Consider the following 22,552-nt stretch of genomic DNA (forward strand, 5'->3'; position numbering starts at 1 on the left):
CTCTCGCCTCTCATTGTCTCTCTCTCCTCTTGCTGCTTCATCGTCGTTCGCCCTCGCCCTCTCGCTCTCATTGCCTCTCTCTCGCTCCGTCGCTTTGAGTCTTTGTCGCAATTTCGCACCCTCGCTAGCTCTCCCTCCGTTGCTCGTTGTCACTGATGGCTTGCTGCCTTATGGCTCAAAAATCTCAGGTACGACACTGATTTTGATTACACCCATGTATTTACATTTTTGAGGCGATTTAACTCCTATAACTTAATGTGTATAAAAAAGTAAAGTGCGATAGTCTATATAAATTTTTTTTTTTGACATGTCAAAATATATAGGTTGAATTAACTCAAAAATACAGGTACGTGATTGTAATTAAAACAACGAAAAATTTGAGTTGTCACACACACAAAAAAAAAAAAGAGGTCAAAGTATAAGAGTTGTATTGACTTTAAAATGCAGTCACAATGGTAAAATCAAAACAACGAAATGTTTAAATACCTATATAATAAAAAATACGTAAAAATATAAGAACACAAATATAAATTTAAGAAAATAATAAATGTTGCGTTAGATAGTTGATATCTTTGTAAAATTAGTTGAATATTTTCATTTTAATTTTTCATATAAATCCACTTTGTGAAATATAAAACTTTTTTTTGCTTAAAAGTTTTCTTCTAATTTCTAGTATTTACATTTGCTTGTAATTCAACATTTGTAATTTTTACGGGCCTTTTGCCTTTTCTTTTCTATATTAATTAGTTCCAATCTTGTATTGGATCACAAATAGTCTTTGAAGTGGACCCATCTCATCATCTCTAAAACATAAAATTTATTGCTTCACAATTTTAGGTGAATGGATAACTTCATCGTGAGTCAAAACAGAGAAGTGTGGCCCTTTTAATATAAATAAACAATTGTATAATTCTAGAATCATATTCAAATCTATGATCTTGCGATATTTCAAACTCTTAAGTGCATATTATTATAGATCGTCGATAGTAAATTTACTCATAATGATGAGTTTAGTGGTTATTAATAATAAAAATATATTAATTTATCATTATCTCTCATGTCGATGCATATAATAGTATATTTTATATAATCAAAAACATTTATGTGAGGCTTATTCAACATTTTTTGATAATTATCAAAATTATATAATTTATGAAAAATATAAAATATATTAGAACCTGAGATTAAAAAAGAAACTTACTACTGAAAGTCAAAATAAAACTTGAATATTTGAAAACTTGAATCTTAGCATGTGATTTATTGTACGACACTTTAAAGAAGAAAAAAGATAATTTCGTTGCAATTGACAATATCTCAATGTATGATAATTTGTTTATGATGATTTTAAATTTAGGTGAGAAAGAACAATATGAGATACTAAATAAATTCAAAAAGTTTTAAATTTTGATTTCAAAAAGTGGTTGGAAACTGAGTTTTAGTCTTTAATTCACCGTAGAATATTTTTAAGAGAAAAAATAATTTTAATATAATCAACAATATTTTAATATAAACTAATTTGATATTGATGATTTTAAATTTAGGGGAAATAAAACACTTTTAAATTATGGTTTCGGAAATATGGAAAATTTGAGTCACACAAAAATTTATTAGAATTAAACACCATTGAAAATAGTAACTATAAAGTATTTATTTGTCTCAAAAATAAAGTATTAAATTTGTTTTTGAGTAAAGGGTTAAAATGGGAGGAAACCAAAAGGCAAAAAAAAAAAAAAACATTCATCTTCAAGCCAAATACCCAAATTAGCCCTGGCGCTGCGTTTCTCCGCGAGTCAGGAACGTTCGGGACGAAACGAACGAAATGCACCAAATCCGACGTGGCGAGAAGCTGTTGGCAGTCATACGTGCAAGGTCCATAGGAGCGCGACCAGCAAAGCAGAACAACCGAGCGTGAACGTGACCCACCGCCATTCGTCGGAACACTCTAGCACTGGCTATCCGCGACCACCTTTGCTCCGCCGCAGGAAACCTATAAGTACCCATCTCCGGCCACCTCTTCATCATCAATCATCTCGGTTTAAGAGCAATATTCTCTCAACACCCACATATATAACAATATATATACGTATATTCCCGAGCTCAGTAATCAGAAGGAGGTCGGGAAGAGCAACAGTAATTTTGTTCGGGAAGAGAATGGCAATGGGTTTCAACAACAGGGCTCTGGCTCTTCTCCTTCTCTTCGTTTCAGGTAATTAAATTCTACTTGGAGAACGATGGTTTTTTCTTTGCATTTTGTGTATTGAGATTGAAGAGTATTTTGTGCTCTTGCTTGAAGAGTTTTTACTAGGATTGACGTTAGCGGCGGAGTCGTCGTCGAAGCTCGGAACGGTGATTGGTATCGATCTGGGAACGACGTATTCCTGTGTGGGCGTGTATCGGAACGGTCATGTCGAGATCATAGCGAACGATCAAGGAAACCGAATCACTCCTTCATGGGTCGCGTTCACCGACTCAGAGCGTCTAATTGGGGAGGCCGCAAAGAATCAGGCGCCTCTCAATGCAGAGCGCACCATCTTCGACGTCAAGCGCCTTATTGGAAGAAAGTAAGCTCAATATCAACACATTTTCAGTGCAATTGTGACTGGACTTTGTCTCGTAGAGTGTGGAATTCTGATGGGTTTTTGTTGTTAGGTTTGAAGATCCAGAGGTTCAGAGAGATATGAAGCTGTTGCCTTACAAGATTGTGAACAAGGGAGGGAAGCCTTATATCCAGGTAAAGATCAAGGATGGTGAGATCAAGGCGTTCAGCCCTGAGGAAATCAGCGCCATGATATTGGGGAAGATGAAGGAGACGGCTGAATCGTATTTGGGGAAGAAAATCAAGGATGCTGTGATAACTGTTCCGGGTATACAATCAAAATCAAAATCTTCCTCCTATTTACATGTTGTTGAACTGTAAATCCCTATTGACACGGTTCATTATATTCTCTGTTTCTAGCTTACTTTAACGATGCACAGAGACAGGCAACCAAGGATGCCGGCACCATTGCCGGGCTGAACGTAGTTCGAATCATTAACGAGCCGACAGCAGCCGCGATTGCCTACGGATTGGACAAGAAAGGCGGAGAGAAGAACATTCTGGTTTATGATCTTGGTGGGGGTACATTTGATGTTAGCATCTTGACCATTGACAATGGCGTTTTTGAGGTCCTTGCAACCAGTGGCGACACCCACTTGGGAGGAGAAGACTTCGACCACAGAGTCATGGATTATTTCATCAAGCTGATAAAAAAGAAATACAACAAAGACATCAGTAAAGACAACAAGGCGTTGGGGAAGCTAAGAAGGGAGTGCGAGGGGGCCAAGAGGGCTCTGAGCAGCCAACACCAAGTTAGAGTCGAGATCGAGTCCCTTTTCGACGGAGTCGATTTCTCTGAGCCACTGACAAGGGCGAGGTTCGAAGAACTGAACATGGACCTGTTCAAGAAGACGATGGGGCCAGTCAAGAAGGCCTTGGAGGACGCCGGGTTGAAGAAGTCGGATGTCAATGAAATTGTGCTTGTTGGAGGAAGTACCCGGATTCCTAAGGTGCAGCAGCTGTTGAAGGACTACTTCGATGGCAAAGAACCCTGCAAGGGCGTCAACCCGGATGAGGCTGTCGCCTACGGGGCTGCGGTTCAAGGAGGAATCCTGAGCGGTGAAGGCGGCGAAGAAATTAAAGGTGAGAAAGAAGATTAATCCTTACCACCTTACCACTACGTACCACATTGCCACAATGTTGGTGTTTGTGTTTTTGATACTGAGAAAGCAATTGCATTCATTTCAATTGCAGACATTCTTTTACTTGATGTTGCTCCTTTAAGCCTCGGGATAGAGACTGTTGGTGGTGTCATGACCAAGCTGATTCCAAGGAACACTGTGATCCCAACCAAGAAATCTCAGACCTTCACTACCTATCAGGACCAGCAAACAACCGTTTCAATCAAGGTTTGTAGAACACAGGGCATGGTTTTGGACACTTTTTTCCTGGTTGATCCGTTCCTAAAATTAAGTGTCCTGGGTTCGTTCTTGCTATTCAGGTCTATGAGGGAGAAAGAAGCTTGACAAAGGATTGTCGCGAGCTTGGCAAGTTCGACTTATCAGGCATACCGCCGGCTCCTAGGTAAGCATCCCATGGCTATACATAGAAGTAGAAATATGGTTAGAGAGCCAGAATTCATCATGTATATATCTGATGGTGTACTAACTTGTTTTAGGGGAGTGCCCCAAATCGAGGTCACATTCGAGGTGGATGCCAATGGCATCCTGCATGTGACGGCAGAGGACAAGGCGGCGAAGAACAAGCAATCGATCACGATCACAAACGACAAGGGGCGGCTGAGCCAGGAGGAGATCGAGAGGATGGTGAAGGAGGCAGAGGAGTTTGCAGAGGAGGACAAGAAGGTTAAGGAGAGAATTGATGCTAGGAACAGCCTGGAGACGTACATTTACAACATGAAGAACACCATCAACGACAAGGATAAGCTGGCGGACAAGATCGAGGCTGAGGACAAAGAGAAGATGGAGGGGGCGCTGAAAGAGGCTCTGGAATGGTTGGACGACAACCAAAGCGCGGAGAAGGATGAATTTGAGGAGAAGATGAAAGAGGTTGAAGCTGTGTGCAGTCCTGTGATCAAGCAGGCTTATGAGAAGGCTGGCGCGACGTCTGCTGGCTCTCAAGATGATGATGATGAAGAAGAAGAGCCTAACGATGAGTTGTAGACGGCATTCCAACAATAACTTTACTACCGTTTTGTTACTTTTTCTTAGTTTCTGTTTCCTTTTTGTACTTACTCCATATTTTAATTATATATAGAACTGCCCAATCTGAAAATTTGAGTATTATCACATAGTTTTGTATCGATGGATGAAAGTAGAGTTTGTTAAAATAAATAAAATAAAATTATATTAAAATAAGTTTGGAATGTTTTTTAAATTAACCTATAGAATGGTTAAAGTAAGGTTAATAAATATTTTAAAATTTTTATTAAATTATTTATTAAATCTTTTAGAATGCATTAAAGGGTTTATGCGTTATTTTTTCTTACTTATATGATATAATATATACTTATCTAGAGAGTGAGAGACATAAGCATATTTAAAAAATATTAGATAAAAAATTACGTAATTTCTTTTTTAAGAGTTGACAAATAAATTTAATAAACTCATTAAATTAAAAAGAATAAAAATCTTGAATGTTTTTTATATTTTATATTTTTTTATTTATATCTTAATTAATAAATACTATTTAAATTCACAAATTAGTGATAATCAAAATTACATCGTTGACATCTGCCACAAGGTATCATGTATGCATGAGCATATTGTCTTTTCTTATTTATTTATTTTGTTGATAAATATAAAAAAATATAGATATATCAGTTCTTAGCTCCTTAAGAGAAAAATATCAATTTTTAGTACTTAAGGGAGGTAAGAGCGCATTTAATTGGTTCGATTATCGAATTGATCAAATTTATCAAATTAAATAAATTGAATTTTTTTCAAAAATCAAACTAGACTAACTAAATAATTGTTCAAACCAAAAATATTGAAACCAAAAAAACCCAAAATAATCTTTCTATTCTATTGAACAGTTTCTTCTTATGCGGTTCTACTGGATTTGCCAATAACATCGTTTTTTTATTTTTTAGTTAATTCGATTATTTTAATTTTTTTTAATAAAGAGGTCAAATTAAATCGAAGTGAAATAATCAAAAAATTCAAAAATTTGAAAATCAAATCAAATTGGTGTATAAATTGAATATTTAATTTTAATTGATTCAATTTAATTATTTTAATTTAATAAAAATTTTGATCACTGGCAAAGATATCACTGTGAGGGCCTATTTGACATTGTCTTAACAATTTTTAAATTTTTGTTATATTTTTAAAGCATAATTAATGGGTAGCAGACGACGTCGTAGGAAGGGTTATCATCTCCCCCAATTCAAGATCTTGGTTTGGCGCGGTGATTGACGCCCTATTATTAGTCCAGCCCTCGCCTCTGCTTCCTCTACCATTGAATCATCGCTCTCCCGTCTCGCAGGTAAATTCAACTCTCTCATGAATCTGCTTGTCGTGTGTTCTTATCTAATGGCCTTACTGGTATTTGCATTCCTCACTTTTTGTAATCTGGCTCGTTTGGTCGCCGAGGATAGACGGGCGAAAAAAGAGAAATAATTTCGTCAATTATGTCACAATTTTGGATAACTTGTTCCCTTTGATTTCTGATTTCGAAGGCGAAGGGTATAGTACTTAAGTGCCTGAATTATTTAACTGTTAGGTTGTAAGGTTTTCTGGGAACAATTAGGTATGAAAGAGGCGTAAAAGCAGAAACAAAAAATGCCACAGTAGAAGGAATGGACAGAAAACAAACTGCATTCCAGAGCTAGGGTCCTTCGCTACAACCTGGAAAATAGAACCACGGTGATTGCACTTCCAAAAACCCCGAAACTGACCTTGGCCTCATGGATCCCTGATCCTGCCCTCTAAAGGTGGAAAAGGGTGGAAGCTTTCTAAGATCTCCACTTTGCAAGCATGTTGCATTGTTATTGAATTCTTCATCATTAGGGACTCTGTAATCATAATTGTTTGATGGATTATGATTTGAAAACCTTATATTTGTAATTCAGATGTGCTAGGGACCTCTCTAGTCAAATTTCCTTTTTAACTTTGCTTCCTATGTTATGAATTTATGGATTTGAATAATAAGTTCTTTCCCTGCTCTTTCATGGAAACAGTTTATACCATGGATGGCATGCATTTATCCTCTGACCAAATTTTTGCTGAATTGATTGGAATGGGGTTTGAGTTTTCCGATGCTACAGAAGCCATAAAAGCAGTGGGCCTATCATTGGAGGATGCAGTTGAATTTATCTTGAATGGTCCTCGTAGAAGTAGTGCCATTGCATCGAGTAGTTCTAGTTGTCACACAAGCAATGGGAAAACCCCAGGCAGAAAAGCACTGTCAGCATCCTGCTTGTCTGATCGAATGCGACAATCTACTATAGTGGAACATCTCCAATGTGCAGGAAGATTGAAAAGAAAAAAAACCCATTTATCAGTCTCTAGATCACAGGTATTGCCCAAGCCTGCGAAAGGATCGAATGAGGTCTTTCATGCCATGGAGTCTAATATGGAAACTACTCCAGAGACATTTATGCTGCCACCTTCCTGCCAAGAAGAGGTGGGTATTGGACCAGGTTGGGAGCACAAAGTCAATGATCTGCTACAGAAGCGTTTTGGATATTCATCCTTGAAGCAGTTCCAAAAGGATGCCCTTGCAGCTTGGTTAGCCCACCAAGATTGCCTTGTTCTTGCAGCAACAGGATCTGGTACATTTGTCTTTTTGGTTCTTTATGTCTGTTTATCCCACCTTTTAACTTTTTTGAGCTCGCTTATGGGTTCTCATGCCTTAGGAATATTTCCTTATGTAGGGAAATCCCTGTGTTTCCAGATTCCAGCTTTATTATCGGGGAAAGTTGTGGTTGTTATTTCGCCTCTGATAAGCCTGATGTATGACCAGTGTGTAAAGCTAGCAAAACATGGGGTGTCAGCATGCTTTCTTGGTTCTGGACAACCGGACAGTAGCATTGAGAAGAAAGCAATGAGAGGCATGTATGACATTATCTATGTCTGTCCAGAGACAATTTTGAGGTAAGAGATCCATCTGATCTTAAGACTATTCTTCTAAGAAGGTTCATGCAAATCCTTTTTTACAAATAAGGATGTATACATACTGATGCAGGCTGATAAAACCTCTTCAAGGCCTTGCAGAAAGCAGGGGAATAGCATTATTTGCCATTGATGAAGTCCACTGCATTTCTAAATGGGGTCATGATTTTCGGCCTGACTACAGGTGCGTATTTACTATCCTCTTCAATTAGGAGAATATATTCCAAGAGCAAAGTTAGCATTTGGATTTTAAAGTCTAGCTACTCTTCAATTTTTTTGATATTCTATAAAATCCTTGATTCAGTTAGGACCAAGTGTACCCTTCCAATCCCTTCCCATCCATAATCAACCCCACCTCGCAGACTCTATTGTTGATTTTTTAGCTACTGGAAATATATCTGTTGTACAAAACAGTAAAAATTGTCCAAAACTTGGTTTTCAAACCCACAATGAAATATTATGTCAATAGTTAAAATAATTCGCTTTTACAAAAAGTTAAATTGTTTCACTCCCACATAGTGAAATATTATATCAACTGTTACAAACTATGTTGTAACTATTGTTATGTTTGTAAATTTTATTTAATTGGAATCTTATCATTTTTTAAAAATTAAAATCTTAAGATGCAACTGTGGGTAAAAAAGCTTTGGTACATGTTCATACAATTAACTGTATTGGGCTGAATTTAGCTTTGAGTTGTTTAATTACAGCCTTTATTTAGAAAGTTGTATTTATATATCTCAAAACATTCAGTTGTTCAATTATTAAGCTTATATGAACACTTAACAAATGTCAGCTTATGTTTCTAAACATTTGTACACTTTTTTCACTTGTTTGACCATTTACCTCAAGTTTTTGAAATGTTTCCAATCTAACTGAAATGGGCATATTCGTTGACTATAGACCAAACTGTTGAATTTATTTTATGTCTGTTTATAGAGTTCTAAAATATAATTTTAACTTTGCCATTAATGGTGTTAATTTAGAAAGATATACTGGGCATATTGCCTAAAATAAAGGGGTGTAAGCTTGACACTTTGTAGTTGGAGGGGTTTAAGTAATTCATTATCATAGTTTAAACAGTATTAGTGTGATACCGCTTATGGTTGTGCAAATGTCATTCCACCTATTTGTGGCAGTTCAAAGTAAGTGTACCACTTATCTGTATATGTGTACTGACAATGACTCTTTGGTGATTCTTTATCTTGCTTTCCATGCTTGCCCTGAATTAATATATATTCTAGATGCAACAAGTAGGGTTGTTTTGATTTCTGACATATACTATCTTATGCATTATGCAGGCGGCTTTCTGTTTTAAGAGAGAACTTCAGGGCAGATGGTTTAAAATTCTTAAGATTTGACATACCACTGATGGCATTGACTGCTACTGCCACTCTTCATGTTCGAGAAGACATCCTGAAGTCACTGTGCATGTCAAGTGATACAAAGATTGTTCTTACATCTTTTTTCCGGCCAAATCTTCAGTTTTCAGTGAGTTGTATGATTCTTTATTTTTTTGCTCGGATTTTTTCCTTTTTCTTCCTATTTTTTTGCCTAGGTGAACTCTGTTTCTTTAGTGGGGTTAATGCCTGTCTTTTAAAGAGTTCCCTATGTGCAGAAAGTTTCTGTATATTATTCATTTGGATTATTAAATAGTTTTAAGTGACATTTGATGAATAGTTTCCGATTCTTCTGATTCTAGGACTTAATATCTTAATTCTGGGTTTCTAACTACATAAAAAATATCCTCTTAATTTCAGGTACAGCATAGTAGAACATCATCCCCATCTTCTTATGAGAAGGATTTTCGTGAATTGATAAGTATATATTCCAAAAAGAAGATGTCTGATAAGAAAAAGCATGATGCAATGTTACAAGAGCTAGAGTACGGTTCAGACAGCTCCAGTAACACATCAAAAGAAAGTTTATACAAGGCAGATACAACGTCCCAGAGTGATCTGAATAATATTGAGGATGATGCCTTCTTTGAAAATGATGATGATGGTATAAGTTTGACAAAAGCAAATTGGTCAACTGCTCCGAATGAGAAAAAATTGTCAGTTGAATATCTAGAAGATGAGTCTGATATGTTAGAAGGTGTAGATGATCTTGATGGTATGTTATATCCAATTAGTTTTCTTGAATATTTTTCTACAATTTACAGTGTGTTATTCAATCATTCTTAAATGTCTAAAATTGCATAGTGCTCAAAATTAGAAAAAAATTGTCAGTTGAGTATCTAGAAAATGAGTCTGATCTGTTATAAGGTGTAGATGATCTTGATTGTATGTTCGTATCCGTTCACTTTTCTTGAATATTCTACTGTCATTAACATGTTTATTCAATCACTCTTAAATGTCTAGAATTTGATAGTATTCACATAAATTGGTAGTGTTTGATGGCAAATCATAGATGAAAATCATATTACGGTTACTCCATGACTACATAACATTGGGAAGAGGGGACAAATTAAGAGTACAAGTAAACGAGGAGTTTACTGAACAAATAATTTAAAGTTTAGTCAGCTTGGTTGAGGGAATAATTAAGGTGCAATGATAAGGAAAAGGATGAGGTTCAGCTGTTATCATTACGTATTAGTATGGTGGGCTAAAGTTCTATATTAATTTCTAGATCATTGAATCTCCTCATCCTTGAGCGATTTTAGTTTTCTTGGTTCAGTGAAGTATGGTTTTTGGTCTGTTCACTTCATCTCATTTCTTGTCTGATTATTTTAGCCCATGGGAGAGAGGAGATCATCATATAGGAAAATAAAAAGAAAAGAAAAAGCAGGGGTTGTTATTTTTTTCTTTTTTTTATCCCTTCACTAGGAACTTCTCTAAGTGAAACATCATCACTTATTATGACCTATGCATTTCATATCCTGTTATATGATATGAACATTCACTCTAGAATCTCTGTGCTGCAGTTCCCTGTGGTGAATTCTTTGGGCAATCACTTGATAAGGAATCAAATATTTGTGGGTCTTCTTTGATATATGATATACCGAACAAGCAGGGAGAAGGATTGGAACTTTGGGAAGGTCATTTAGAAGAAGGTCCAACAATTATTTATGTACCTACCAGAAAAGAAACATTAAGCATTGCTAAGTTTCTTTGCAAGTTTGGTGTGAGGGCTGCTGCTTATAATGCAAAGGTGACTTTTGTTGTTCTTTTAATTGGGGACATATCCTTCTTTATTTTGTTCATTTTGGTAACGAGTTCTAACTCTCTTCCAATTAAACAAACAATCTACTCTTATTAGGTTTCTTGTAGCCCAGTTTCCAAAATTTATGGAGTCTTTTTCTCATTTATGATACAAGTGAATACTGCAAAGGCTTTATTAAGCAAGGATTATTAACTTTCTTGAATTGATATGTGGTGCTGGGACAACAGAATTAAAGCTTTAACTTCTATATTTTAAGTTTCAACCTCTGTATGCAAGTTGTTTATTATGATGATAACACTATCTCAGAAAGGGTAGTGGTGAGTTTGTGAACGCTGTCATGCTTACAGTTCTCTTGTACCATTTTGAGATCCTCCTTTTCTGCTAGCTATCCAAGTGACTGAAGGTTTTTATTTTCTCTAGTTGCCAAAAGTGCAGCTGAGGCAGGTGCACATGGATTTTCATGAAAATGCCTTAGAGGTATGGGCTCTTAAAATTTTATGATTAGCTGTAGCTTGTATTTGCTTTGTTCTTCTCTTGACATATGCTTTATCCAACATTCTACTGGAAAAGTAAAGTGTGTTAAAGATGGCCTAGTCCAAATACCAGTTAGTTTTAGTGTGGATGTTTATGCTGTGTCAAAGAGCCATTTTTTCATACTCAATGGGTTATCAGCTGTGAGGTTACTGCATAAGGAGAAAACATACTGCCAACTTCCTGCCCCACCTCTTCTATATTTTTTGCAGCCTATCCTTGAACCTGTTTGTAAACACCCAGCATGTAAATTAAGACATATAAGAATATTAGTTAAATAAGTATAAATATATAAGTATATAAAAGAATTTAAGATTGCGTTCAGATAGATGGATAGAGATATATCCATCTTCAGCACTCAGCACTTCCAAAGTGCAAATCGACTGAGAGCTTGGCTACCAAGTCTCAGAATTCAGCTTTGATCGACTGGCAGTTCCAAGTTGACTTTAGGCTGACCAATAACCACTTATGGTTGACTGACAATTGGATAGTCGGCTGTTGGGTTGACTGGGAGAAACCAGTGACTATAAGTGGTTGACACTACCACTGATAGTCGACTGCAGAGAACCAGAAACTTGATTACTTCGGCTGCCATACTGACAGTTGACTCTCAGCTCGGATTTCTGGCTTCTAGGATTTTTAGGGATTACTAAATGCTTAGATAATTTTGTAGATTGTTTGATAAACATCTCCAGTTTTCTTAAACTTCAAAACATTAAGTTAGCAGTCCTTAAATCATTTATAAAAGCAAGTTGGCCCAACCTGACTAAGCCAACCAACCCTCTGATTTTTTATTTTACTAGGTATAAGGTTTGCCCTCGGATTTTTTTTTTTAATTATCCCTCATTGGAGGTAATCCAAAAGGGGAAGAACCCAATGGTCTGCACAATCCTTTTCCTCAATTGCAGAGGATAAGCCAAATAGGAAAGCTCCTAACCTGATTGCTCCTTGAACCAAATTGGAAGCCAAATGCAAGAAGCCTCAACTTGAAAGTCTTAGAACTCAACTGGGTTATATTTTTGTTGAAATAATCGCACAGCTCCCTCCTAAGACACTTGCACTTACAAAAGACCTACCCACAGAATCTCTCAAACCCTTATAGCAACAAGAATTAATGAAACACAGAAAGAACGAACACAAAATAGAAAACAAGAACACCAACACATTTATCCTGGTTCGGTCCTTTAAAGAAGACCTACATCCAGACTACCCGAGGCACTTATCTTCACTATCTTGATGAAAACTCAAGGATTACATGCACTACAACTCTTAACAGCCTTATGCCCAGAACTGTGAAGAGTTTCCCAACCCGAGATTACAAAGATATCCCCTCTTAACTCTCAAGTTTTCCCTTGCGCATACTCCTCTCACCTTCTCACCACAAGACAGATTGGAATACACCTTAAAGCCTCTCACCCATCCTCTATTTATACACCATAGAGGCGGTAAACAGAAACTAACTAAGAAACTGGTAGTTACACCCAACTAACTGGACTGTACTGCTATTTAAACCTTCTAGAAACAATTCTTCTAGAATAACACAAGTGATATACATGCTAACAGAAAAAATCCCTCTCCCGAGACAAAAGCTAATCTAATACAAGTGATTATAACAATTTTAATAATACTTTATTAAAGTAATACTATTAAAAAATAACTCAAGGATTGATAGTTGTTACTTTTTTGTTGTTTATCTAGCCTTTTCTTTTGAAATCTAGTATTCAAGCTTGTAGCATGTCTTCTAAAATCTGAATGATCCTCTATGACTTGTCAATAATAGATAAAAATATATAAATGAGAGGAACATGGGAATGAATCAATCACATGATGTTTTTAGTTGTTTAACTTTAGCATTGCTTTCCAGAAAGAACTTCTCTAGTAGTTTTTAGCTTCAAACACAAAAACATATCAAGCCTTCACTTGACCAACTATGTGGGGTTAATTTTTAGCTTCATGCAACTTTATTTCTCAACTCTGGTTCTTTTTCTCTAAGTGTGTGGTCCCAATGTCAAACCTTCAGGTTGTTGTCGCAACAATTGCTTTTGGAATGGGGATTGACAAGTTAAATGTCCGAAGAATCATTCATTATGGTTGGCCACAGGTTTTTTTCTTGTATTTGATTTCTTGGCTTTGCATTATTGTTTTGGATTGTCTAGGTCCATTTACTGTTTTATTGACCTAATGACTTCCCAAAGAGCTTATTGTTATCATATTTTGAACATGCATAAATTTCATCACTAAATTTGCTCACCTCGTTTAGCATTGCATTTTGACATCCTACAATATTTCTTTTTTTTTTTTAAATTATTTTCTTTGTGATATGTTGCAAATTTGTTGTAACATTGAGTCTGTTTATAGAGCTTGGAGGCTTATTATCAAGAAGCTGGTCGAGCTGGACGGGATGGGAAATTAGCACATTGCAGTAAGTTCATTCTATTCTTTGTTAAATAATATTGCAATGAATCTTCTATAGCTGGTAATGATCACTCTACCCCAACAAAAATATTATCCAAAGAACTGGTAACTGGAAGTCAAAAATCCTTTCATCTGTCTTTATTTCAAAAAGATGTCTTGATTCTGCCAAGCAGTAATCTTGTACTTGATATGTATTGAATCTTTTTGCTTTTGTCAACATAGTTCTATATGCGGACCTGTCAAGAATACCATCACTTTTGCCAAGCCAAAGAAGTAAAGAGCAGACAGAACATGCTTACAAGATGTTATCTGATTGCTTTAGGTTGGTGTCAACTATTTGGCAATGTCTTTTCATGCCTTAGCATGTTGTACTTCATTGTTTATTTTAACTTTTCTTTTTCTTTTTATTTCTTGATGATGCCATGCAGATATGGCATGAATACCTCAAGTTGTCGCGCCAAAACCCTTGTAGAGTACTTTGGAGAGACGTTTAGCAATGAAATTTGCAAAATGTATGTAGCTCTTCTTTCTTCTGATCCTATGCTTGGGTAGCTGCTGATATAGGCTTCTGTGGTATTTGTACTTTCTGATATGTTATAGATTGCTATCTCAAGGACTCAACTCTACAATCATAGGTCATGAATTATAGGCCTTGAAATGCCAGAAAAACTCAATTAAATGGTATAATTATATGTTATTGATACCATTCTTTTTTCCTTGTTTTATATATATATATATATATATATATATATAGGCAGTCAAGTTAAAAATCCATGAACACCCATCATTAAGCCCTATTTTTTATGTTAACATATCTTTTAAGTCAAGATGTCAGTTGAAATGCACAACATTAGTGGAGTGATGATTGCTAAACTCTCTTATAATTATTGAATTTCAATTATTTTCTACCTGCATCTGCCCCAAAGAAAATTTTCCTACTACAGCTTCTTCCTTGCAGGTGTGATGTTTGCGTAAATGGTCCTCCTAAAATGCTGAATTTGAAAGCTGAGGCAGATGTTTTTATGCATGTTATTGCTGCTCATTATGTGAGTACAACTGATATCTATTTGATTTTATCTTTTGTGTATATAATAACTTTTTGTCTTCTTTGATTCTTAACATTTTGTCTCATAGGTCTCTTAATGAGTTTAAGTTTTTTAGATTTATAAAATACTAGTTTTAGTAGTTAATCTTTCTAGAGACTATTTTTGTCACACCCCCCTCTAGGGCTTGTAACTGGTCCCCTAAGCCAAGACTTAAATTCACGAAGCCTGAAATTCACTTATTTGATTTCATTAAAAATCTCCTATCTTACAATGGAAATAAACTGAAGTAGAAACCACCAGCATTCTTAAAGTTTACATAACTGAAACCACTAACAATAGCTAAAAATTAAACTATCCCAAATTGAGTTCACTGACAATCACCCGATCCAACTCCACGTCTAGCCTAACTAATCCTACTCACTTGAAAAATATGTTAGGGAGAGTGGTGTGCTTAAAGCCCATTGAAGGTTACCCCACATAATAGATCAATATTTAAAATAAAGAATTTCATAGGCATACAACAAAATCAGATTTCTATTCCAAATCTTCACCAATATTCCCCATGCTATAACGTGTTTCACTAATAAAATCACACATGGTGTGGCCAACAATTTCCGCAATGTATAAAACATTATTTATTCAAGGGAACCATAATATTCATTAATTAATTCAAACCTCAATAAATATCTCAATAGGTAGTATAGTGCTGGATCCAATCAATGTACAAGGGGCCCTAGGAATTTCCTTGGGATCTACCCCCATGTACTTGGTGGAGTGTGATTAGAATAATCAAACCATCGCCTCATTGAGAAACTAAAATTCCCATGGAACTGTATATATAGCTGAATTTCAGCTGGCAAAGTAACCCCTGAACTTCCCTAATGGTTCCACAATAGTTTATAACAACATGCTAACACCATCGATAATCTTTTCAAAATGATTTGAAAAATCCCTGTTCTCAATTTGTTTCCAAATCAGCAGTTCATTTATATCAAGTAGCATAATTGAGAAATCAAAATAATTTTTCAACATGCATGGGATGAGGAATTGGATTGTTCCCAATTCTCTAATAAATCCTAATCCTCATCAAATTCTCTTCCAGTAATTATTTTGATGAGGATTACTGGAAGAGAATTATTAGAATCTGAACCCAATCCCCCAATTTCTTTGAAATTATGATAAAATTATCATAATCTACAATGGTTTTAGAAACCCTATTTCCTCTTGGATTTATCTCTTTCTAAAAATTCAGGTCTTACAATTTTGTTTTACCTCCTTAAGATTTATGTTTTAGTTGGTAGGCGTAGGATTACCATCCCTTGAAAAGGAGTGTGGGTATCCACCATACCTTTCTAAGGTTTCTTTTTTTGTTTGGTGGTGGTGCCTGGTAAGACTCAATATTGATTAGGAAAAACTGATTCATGTTTAATTGCTGCTCCATGTATAAAGAACTGGTATTAGTTAATGACTACCATTGTTTGCTGAATAGAAATTTGTGCCAATTACATCTATGATGCTGGTACTGGAAGGGTGTTCCCAGGATCCTTCTTTGACACAGAGGAGGATTGGAGTGTGACATGTGAAGGAAAAACATGGTTTTTGATGCCTCATGTTTTAATGAGAATTGCAACCAGAAAGCCATTTGATGGAACTGAAGAGCCTCTTTTTAAATTAGAAGCAGATGTGCATGTGGGTATCTTTTCTATAGTTGATTATTGGGTGGAGTTACTAAAAGCATTGTTGGACTTTCATGGAGTTCAATGTTAACCTTTGATGTATAGAGGATATTTCTTTGACAAATTGATCCTGTTCCATTCACCAAAGTACTGCCTTGTCCACAGTTCTAAATATTTATCTTTAACTTGGAAAAAAAAAAGAAGTGTTTTGATCTAAACCCTCTAATTTCATAGAATCAATTGCCAGAGGTGTCAGGGAAACTACATTCTTTCTAAACTCTTTCCTCCTGAAAATCAAGAAACAGAAAGTATAGTCACATTTTGCAATGCTCTGAAATTAATTGTGTAAATGTTTGCTAAAGCTTATAGATAGTTGGGGAATCCAACCATGAATTGATTCTTTCAAGATTTGCTGTTCTTGATAACTTTTTTGTTCCAATTTATCCTTTTCTCTTCTTAGTGAAGTTTTGCAGTTTCTGATTTTAACATAGATCTGATGCCAAGTGCCATTTCTATAATTAAAAGTTCATGTTGAATTTCAGGGCCAAGTCAGTTCTGGAGGAAGTTCATACGACAATGTGATATCAGTTGGTAACAAACAGGGGAGACAATTGAAGCCAAACATTAGGATGTTTGTTACTAAAATAAGGGAACAGGTAGCTTCTGGATATGATTGAACACTCTCATCAACACGCACTATATCAGTATTTCTATATACACATATTTGCAAGTACATACTACTATCTGTGTATGTGTATAGAAACAAATGCTTGCATCTATTAGATACTTGTATATGTCATGACTTATGTATGTTATACACTTACCATAAAAGAAGAGATTTTCTTTGTTTCTCAACCATTAATGAAAGCAAGTCATCCAAACATATTTGATCCATCATGAAACACTGATAGCTTGGAAGGGAAAGGTAAATCCTTCTGAAAACTCTTGGACACATCAGATGTTTACAAAACTCTTGGCCTCTACAAATGGATTCCTTAGATAATGGCCAATTTGTTTTTTGTTTTCGTTTTCAAAATTTTGAAATGAAAACAAAAATTAGTGTTTGTTTACCTATTTTCATTTAAAAAATTCAAGATTTCTGGAAACTTCAGAAAAGATAGACACACCCCAGAAGGTGTTTCCCTTTTTATTTCAATTCATTGCATTTTCTTTTCTCCCCTCACCCCCATTTGCTTCAAATGCCTCCCCCCCCAAACCCTCCCAAAAGAAAAACAAAATTTCCTTCCCTTATTTGATCAACACCTTGCAATGCATCCTCTTCTTCTGTATTTATTTGTTTCTTCTCTACCCTTCCATCTCTTTCCTCTTGTTCATCTCTTTGCTTCTCTCTTCCTTTCTTATTATTACATGATTATACATAATAAGGTTGGAATGATGCTTCTTGAAGATAAGATGCAAGAGACTTAACTAAGATGGTTTGGACATGTGAGAAAAAGACTGAGGGACACACCTCTTAGGTGAGTGGATGAGATAGAGGAGGTTTGTATCACATGAGGGAGAGTAAGTCCTAAGAAAACTTGGTGAGAAATCTTTAAAACATATGATATAATGGTCTTACAGATGATATGGCCATGGATAGAGGCTAGAGGTCTAGAATTTTTGTAGCTGGCCACACCTAGTGAGATTAGGGTACGTGATTATTGTTAAAGAGATGTTCTAAATATTGCTCAAGGTATGTTCAGAAGTAGGTCAGATTAATTCATGGCAAATTTGGTAGTTTAGGTAAAGATCTCAATCCATAGATGTTTTTATGATTTAAGGAGGTCAATTTGCATGATCTAATGTACTTTATCTACAATAAACTAATGTGTGTAATTTTAAGTGCTGAATTATGTTGTCACACAGGACCTAAGTTACTGTCCATGTGTGTTGTGACCATGGCCAGGCCCAAGGTTGCCTGATGCTGGACAGTAGATAGATTGCAGAAAATTGAAGAGGAAGAGAAGATATTGCAGGGAGAAGGAGAAAAAAATGAAGAGGAAGTTAAGAAGAAGACCCAAAAGCAATAGAGAGAGGAGGAGAGAAATCTCAGGGAGAGGAAATCATCAAATATGAAATCAATATCAATCAAAAGCATAATCTTTAATTACATCATAAGCCTATTTTATTGGTTGAAATCCCAACTAAAAGATAATCACCTTAGTTATAATTATCTCAACAAAATAAATAAAAGATAAAATCTAAAAATCTGAAATCCAAAATTCAAATATAACCTGAATCCTAATATCAAAACATTAAAATTTAATAATCCTAATTCCATTTCCTTATCAGTGCCTGAAGGGGCATGCTCCTCCTCAGCTCCCTCCTACTTCACCCCCTCCCCTAAATCCTAAATCCACTGCCCTCCTCCTTCTTCTACTCAAAAGAACCTCATTCCAAAAAATGTGATTGTTTAGTGCATTAATTTAGTTATTACATCTACAATGATGTAAAATTTACTGTTTTATGTAAATATTAGGAGAACTAAATTTTGAGAAAAGATCTTGCAAAATACTATGAAGGGAAAAGACTTATTTTTCAAACAGTCCCTTTGTTGAAAGTTCTTTTATGATACAAATAATGTACAGGTAACCATCTTTTAGAAAATTGCAGTTAGTATGATTTGTGCAATAAAAACTATTCTGAGATTTTCTAAGTGACTCTTGATTTCCATAAAATAATCTGATTTTTTTTTTTTTATATGGAATGATGATCCAATAGGTTAAACTTTTGAAACAGTTAAATCAAGTATTAACTTTTTTTTTATTTATGATTATTAGGTTCTACCCCAATTTTTTATCTTGATTATTTAGACCAAGCATTAACCTTTTAAATTTGTTTTAGATTTTTTAGTTTTCTCTTAACATAAATGTTTATACGTTATTTTCCCCCCTCAGCCAAGTTTCTGGCTGTCAGTTTTGCTGAGAATGCTAAGGACAACCCTGAAACAACCCCCAAACAATAATTTTTCATGTGAATGAGCATATGCACTTCATTCACAGTTCTGGATGCAGGAAAGAATCCTTTCTGGGATCTGTTAAACAACAACTTTGAGAGATAGGCAAGATGCAATACTATGTTAAACCTCCTTCATTCCTTCCCAAAACTCCTTTCAAAAAAATACAATGCAATACTAGTTATACCAGAATATCATCGCTGCCTTCATCCAGGCCACAACCATAATCAAATCTGGAATCAAAAGACTTGGGTCTTCATTTTCCCAGCAACCAGTAATTTTGTAGCTAATCGTAATGGAATCTTCTTAATGTGTTTTCTTGTTGATGGATATGTCCAATATATTGTCATTTCCATCTTATCAATTCTGATATTTGAAGGAGGAAGCTTTGCCTTCTGCTTCAGTTTTTCTTAATGATTTTTCATGTGATGGTGATGTATGCAGTTTCAAAAATTTCTAGCAAGTGATGTGCTATGGTGGCGAGGCTTTTCTCGTATTTTAGAAGATAAAGGGTTTATTAGAGAGGTTGATGACATGGTATGAACTCAAAACATTGATTGGTAAAACTGTTATTTCTGACTACCTGTTGTAGTTCATATATTCATGTCAATATTTAGTGGTTATATTTAGTTATCATGTTTACCAATTGCCGCTTGTTACTTCCTAATGAGACTCGTTATGGTTAAAATTTTATCTATCAACTGTTGGTCAATTCCACGAGTTGGTTCAGTTTTTTGCACTATAATAAACCTTGTTTTCTGGCATCTAGATAGCATAAGACTGTTTTTCAGTCTTCTTGGCCTGTGATAAGCATAAATTATTCGTACTTGAGTATTTTTTTTTTAAATTGTTAATGTGAGAATTATAAAAACTTTGCATGTGAATTCCAATGTATAAGCCAGTCCAAAGCTCAAATAAATGAGGGTTGCATTAGGTAGCTGACAGCTAGCATAAAATGTGTTGGACCAAACAACACTAATTCTAGACAAATGACTAGAAGAAGATAGAGACAGCCTTGGTGGGAGACTCTTAGGTATGATATAAATTATAAGGGGGTTTTTATAGAAAGATAAGGCCATAGATAGAAATGATTGGAGAGTTAGAATTCATGCAGCCAACCTCACACAGTGGAATTAAGGCTTGATATGTTGTAATGTGAGAATTAGAAACATTGGGGGTGACAGGAAATGCTGTATCACAGTAATTACCTGAGAAGGGTATCTATTTGTGTTTTCAGCATACAGCCATTTCAGTATTGCTTATCCTGAGAGAGTGGAGACTTCCACGGTTGCACTAGTCTAAATCCATAGTTTGTCTTTCCCGGTTAGACTATGATCTGGCATTCTACACCATTGTGCATGTTAGGAACTTTGGAGATGAACTGCTGAATTTAGGGTTTCATGTTGCTAATTTTTGTGCAACCTGCAAGATTGCTCTGAAAAAGGGATCATAAAATCATTTGGCTTGTTACCAGTGGGAGCATCCAACAGAGGCATTTTATGCCTTCTAGCGAGTCAAAACAGGGTCTTTTATATCCCATGTTCATAAATTTTGGAGTCTTACAAGCATCATAACCCTTAAAACTAAAGAATGTCAACTGCATATGCTAACACATTTAACTTGTGAAAATCATTACATAATATTGGGCCCAAACTCTAAAGCCTCAATATCAGTTGTTCCAAGTAGGGCCTCGTTGTGAAATCTGACCATTTCCAAGATTTCCACTTCAAATTTGTTGTGTTGGTGCTCTTTTTTTTTTTATTTTTTTCCCAAATTTGAATGTTATAGCCTGCTGACTAGAAGAGCACTAGGGAAAGTTTTTTATAACTCAAGAAGTGCATTTTTTATCTTCCAAGGGAAACTAACATCTTTTCCCGCTTCATCAATTGAAGTTTTCTTATATTCATGTGCATGGAATGAAGATGCTTAGATTCCGTTGTTTAATAAGAGTGGCCTTGTTTCTTACCATGAACTTAAATTGGAAGCTCTTCTTGCATGCCTTGTGATCATTAGCTATGTTGCACGAAAACTTTTCGGAGGAGCCGTTTTCGAAACGTTTCTCGTTCCTGTTTCAGATCCTATTTATGTCTATTTTTTTTAGAAGAATGTCCGTTTCCATTTCGTATAAAAAATGTTTCCTATTTTGTTTCCGTTTCCGTTTCTGTGCAACATAGATCATTAGTATTAACGGCCACTATTCTCTAATCAATTGGGTTCACTCTGCTTTATAGATCCGCGTCCAGATAAAATTCCCGGAGCCAACCCAACAAGGATTGGAATTTTTGCAGGGCAAGGGCGAACAACCCTTCTATGTGTATCCCGAAGCAGATATGCTGCTCTCACAGAGAAATGACAAACCTTATTCCAGCTTCTCAGAGTGGGGGAAAGGCTGGGCTGATCCTGACATTCGTCGTCAGCGCTTACAGAATATAAAAGGGAGAAGAAATCCACGCAAGAGGAAGTCGAGAAAATTTAATCGCGATCCGAGAACCGTCAGAGGACGGTTGGCCGCAAAACTCTCCAAATAAAATCAACAGAACTTGGCCATGGAACCCTCCAAACTTACTACATTCATGGTTGCCACTGTAACTAAGTTTTAAGTTTATGTCGTTGGTGGCATGCTTGTGCCTTGCGGAGGCTTTTGGCTATATTATGGTATTATGGCCTGATTGTGAGTAGTGAGTCTATTAATAAGCAATGGATGTTAGATGAGGATGATCCATGTTTAATGGGTAAAGTACTCAACTATATATTAGTTTTATTTTGTTTTCATGTCTTGTTCAATCAATAGGAATGCGAATTGTACCCGTATATTCGTTGTTCTCGTATTTGTTTTATTATAAACTTTAGTAATTTAAGATTTGACGATAAATATTTTAAAAAATAATTTTTTATATTATTAGGTTGAATTGAGATGAAATTGTACTTATTTTTAATTTTAGATTTTGAATAAGATTTAATTATTTTAATTACTTTTAGTTAGTTAATTCTATTAAAATTTTGATTTAGTTCTGTTCTTTTTTCTTTTTTTTTTTATAGATAAGTGTTTTTATTTTATTTATCAATTTGTATATAGAACCCGGGAATAGGAT

At 35.4% G+C, this 22,552-nt stretch overlaps 2 protein-coding genes across 3 annotated transcripts; both read left to right on the top strand.

Annotated features, from left to right (window-relative positions):
• Positions 1-1,873: 1,873 nt before the first annotated feature.
• On the top strand, positions 1,874-4,842 carry LOC127801125 (heat shock 70 kDa protein BIP1-like). Its single transcript, XM_052335994.1, has 7 exons — positions 1,874-2,206; positions 2,294-2,561; positions 2,650-2,864; positions 2,957-3,679; positions 3,791-3,945; positions 4,038-4,120; positions 4,215-4,842. The coding sequence occupies exons 1-7, from the start codon at positions 2,152-2,154 to the stop codon at positions 4,717-4,719; spliced, it is 2,004 nt and encodes a 667-aa protein (XP_052191954.1). The 5' UTR covers positions 1,874-2,151; the 3' UTR covers positions 4,720-4,842.
• Positions 4,843-5,924: 1,082 nt separating this feature from the next.
• On the top strand, positions 5,925-22,244 carry LOC127801992 (ATP-dependent DNA helicase Q-like SIM). 2 transcript variants are annotated; one of them, XM_052337587.1, is made up of 16 exons: positions 5,925-6,043; positions 6,738-7,331; positions 7,434-7,653; positions 7,745-7,855; positions 8,973-9,162; positions 9,432-9,786; positions 10,598-10,824; positions 11,257-11,313; positions 13,388-13,468; positions 13,726-13,789; positions 14,005-14,104; positions 14,211-14,294; positions 14,741-14,828; positions 17,047-17,160; positions 19,905-19,997; positions 21,692-22,244. In XM_052337587.1, the coding sequence occupies exons 2-16, from the start codon at positions 6,746-6,748 to the stop codon at positions 21,986-21,988; spliced, it is 2,667 nt and encodes an 888-aa protein (XP_052193547.1). In that variant the 5' UTR covers positions 5,925-6,043; positions 6,738-6,745; the 3' UTR covers positions 21,989-22,244. The 2 variants fall into 2 exon arrangements, with proteins under 2 accessions (XP_052193547.1, XP_052193548.1); XM_052337588.1 differs by having other exon boundaries at positions 5,939-6,043; positions 6,825-7,331.
• The last annotated feature ends 308 nt before the right edge of the window (positions 22,245-22,552 follow it).

This window comes from Diospyros lotus, chromosome 5 (assembly GCF_014633365.1).
Source record: "Diospyros lotus cultivar Yz01 chromosome 5, ASM1463336v1, whole genome shotgun sequence".
NCBI classification, from domain to species: Eukaryota; Viridiplantae; Streptophyta; class Magnoliopsida; order Ericales; family Ebenaceae; genus Diospyros; species Diospyros lotus.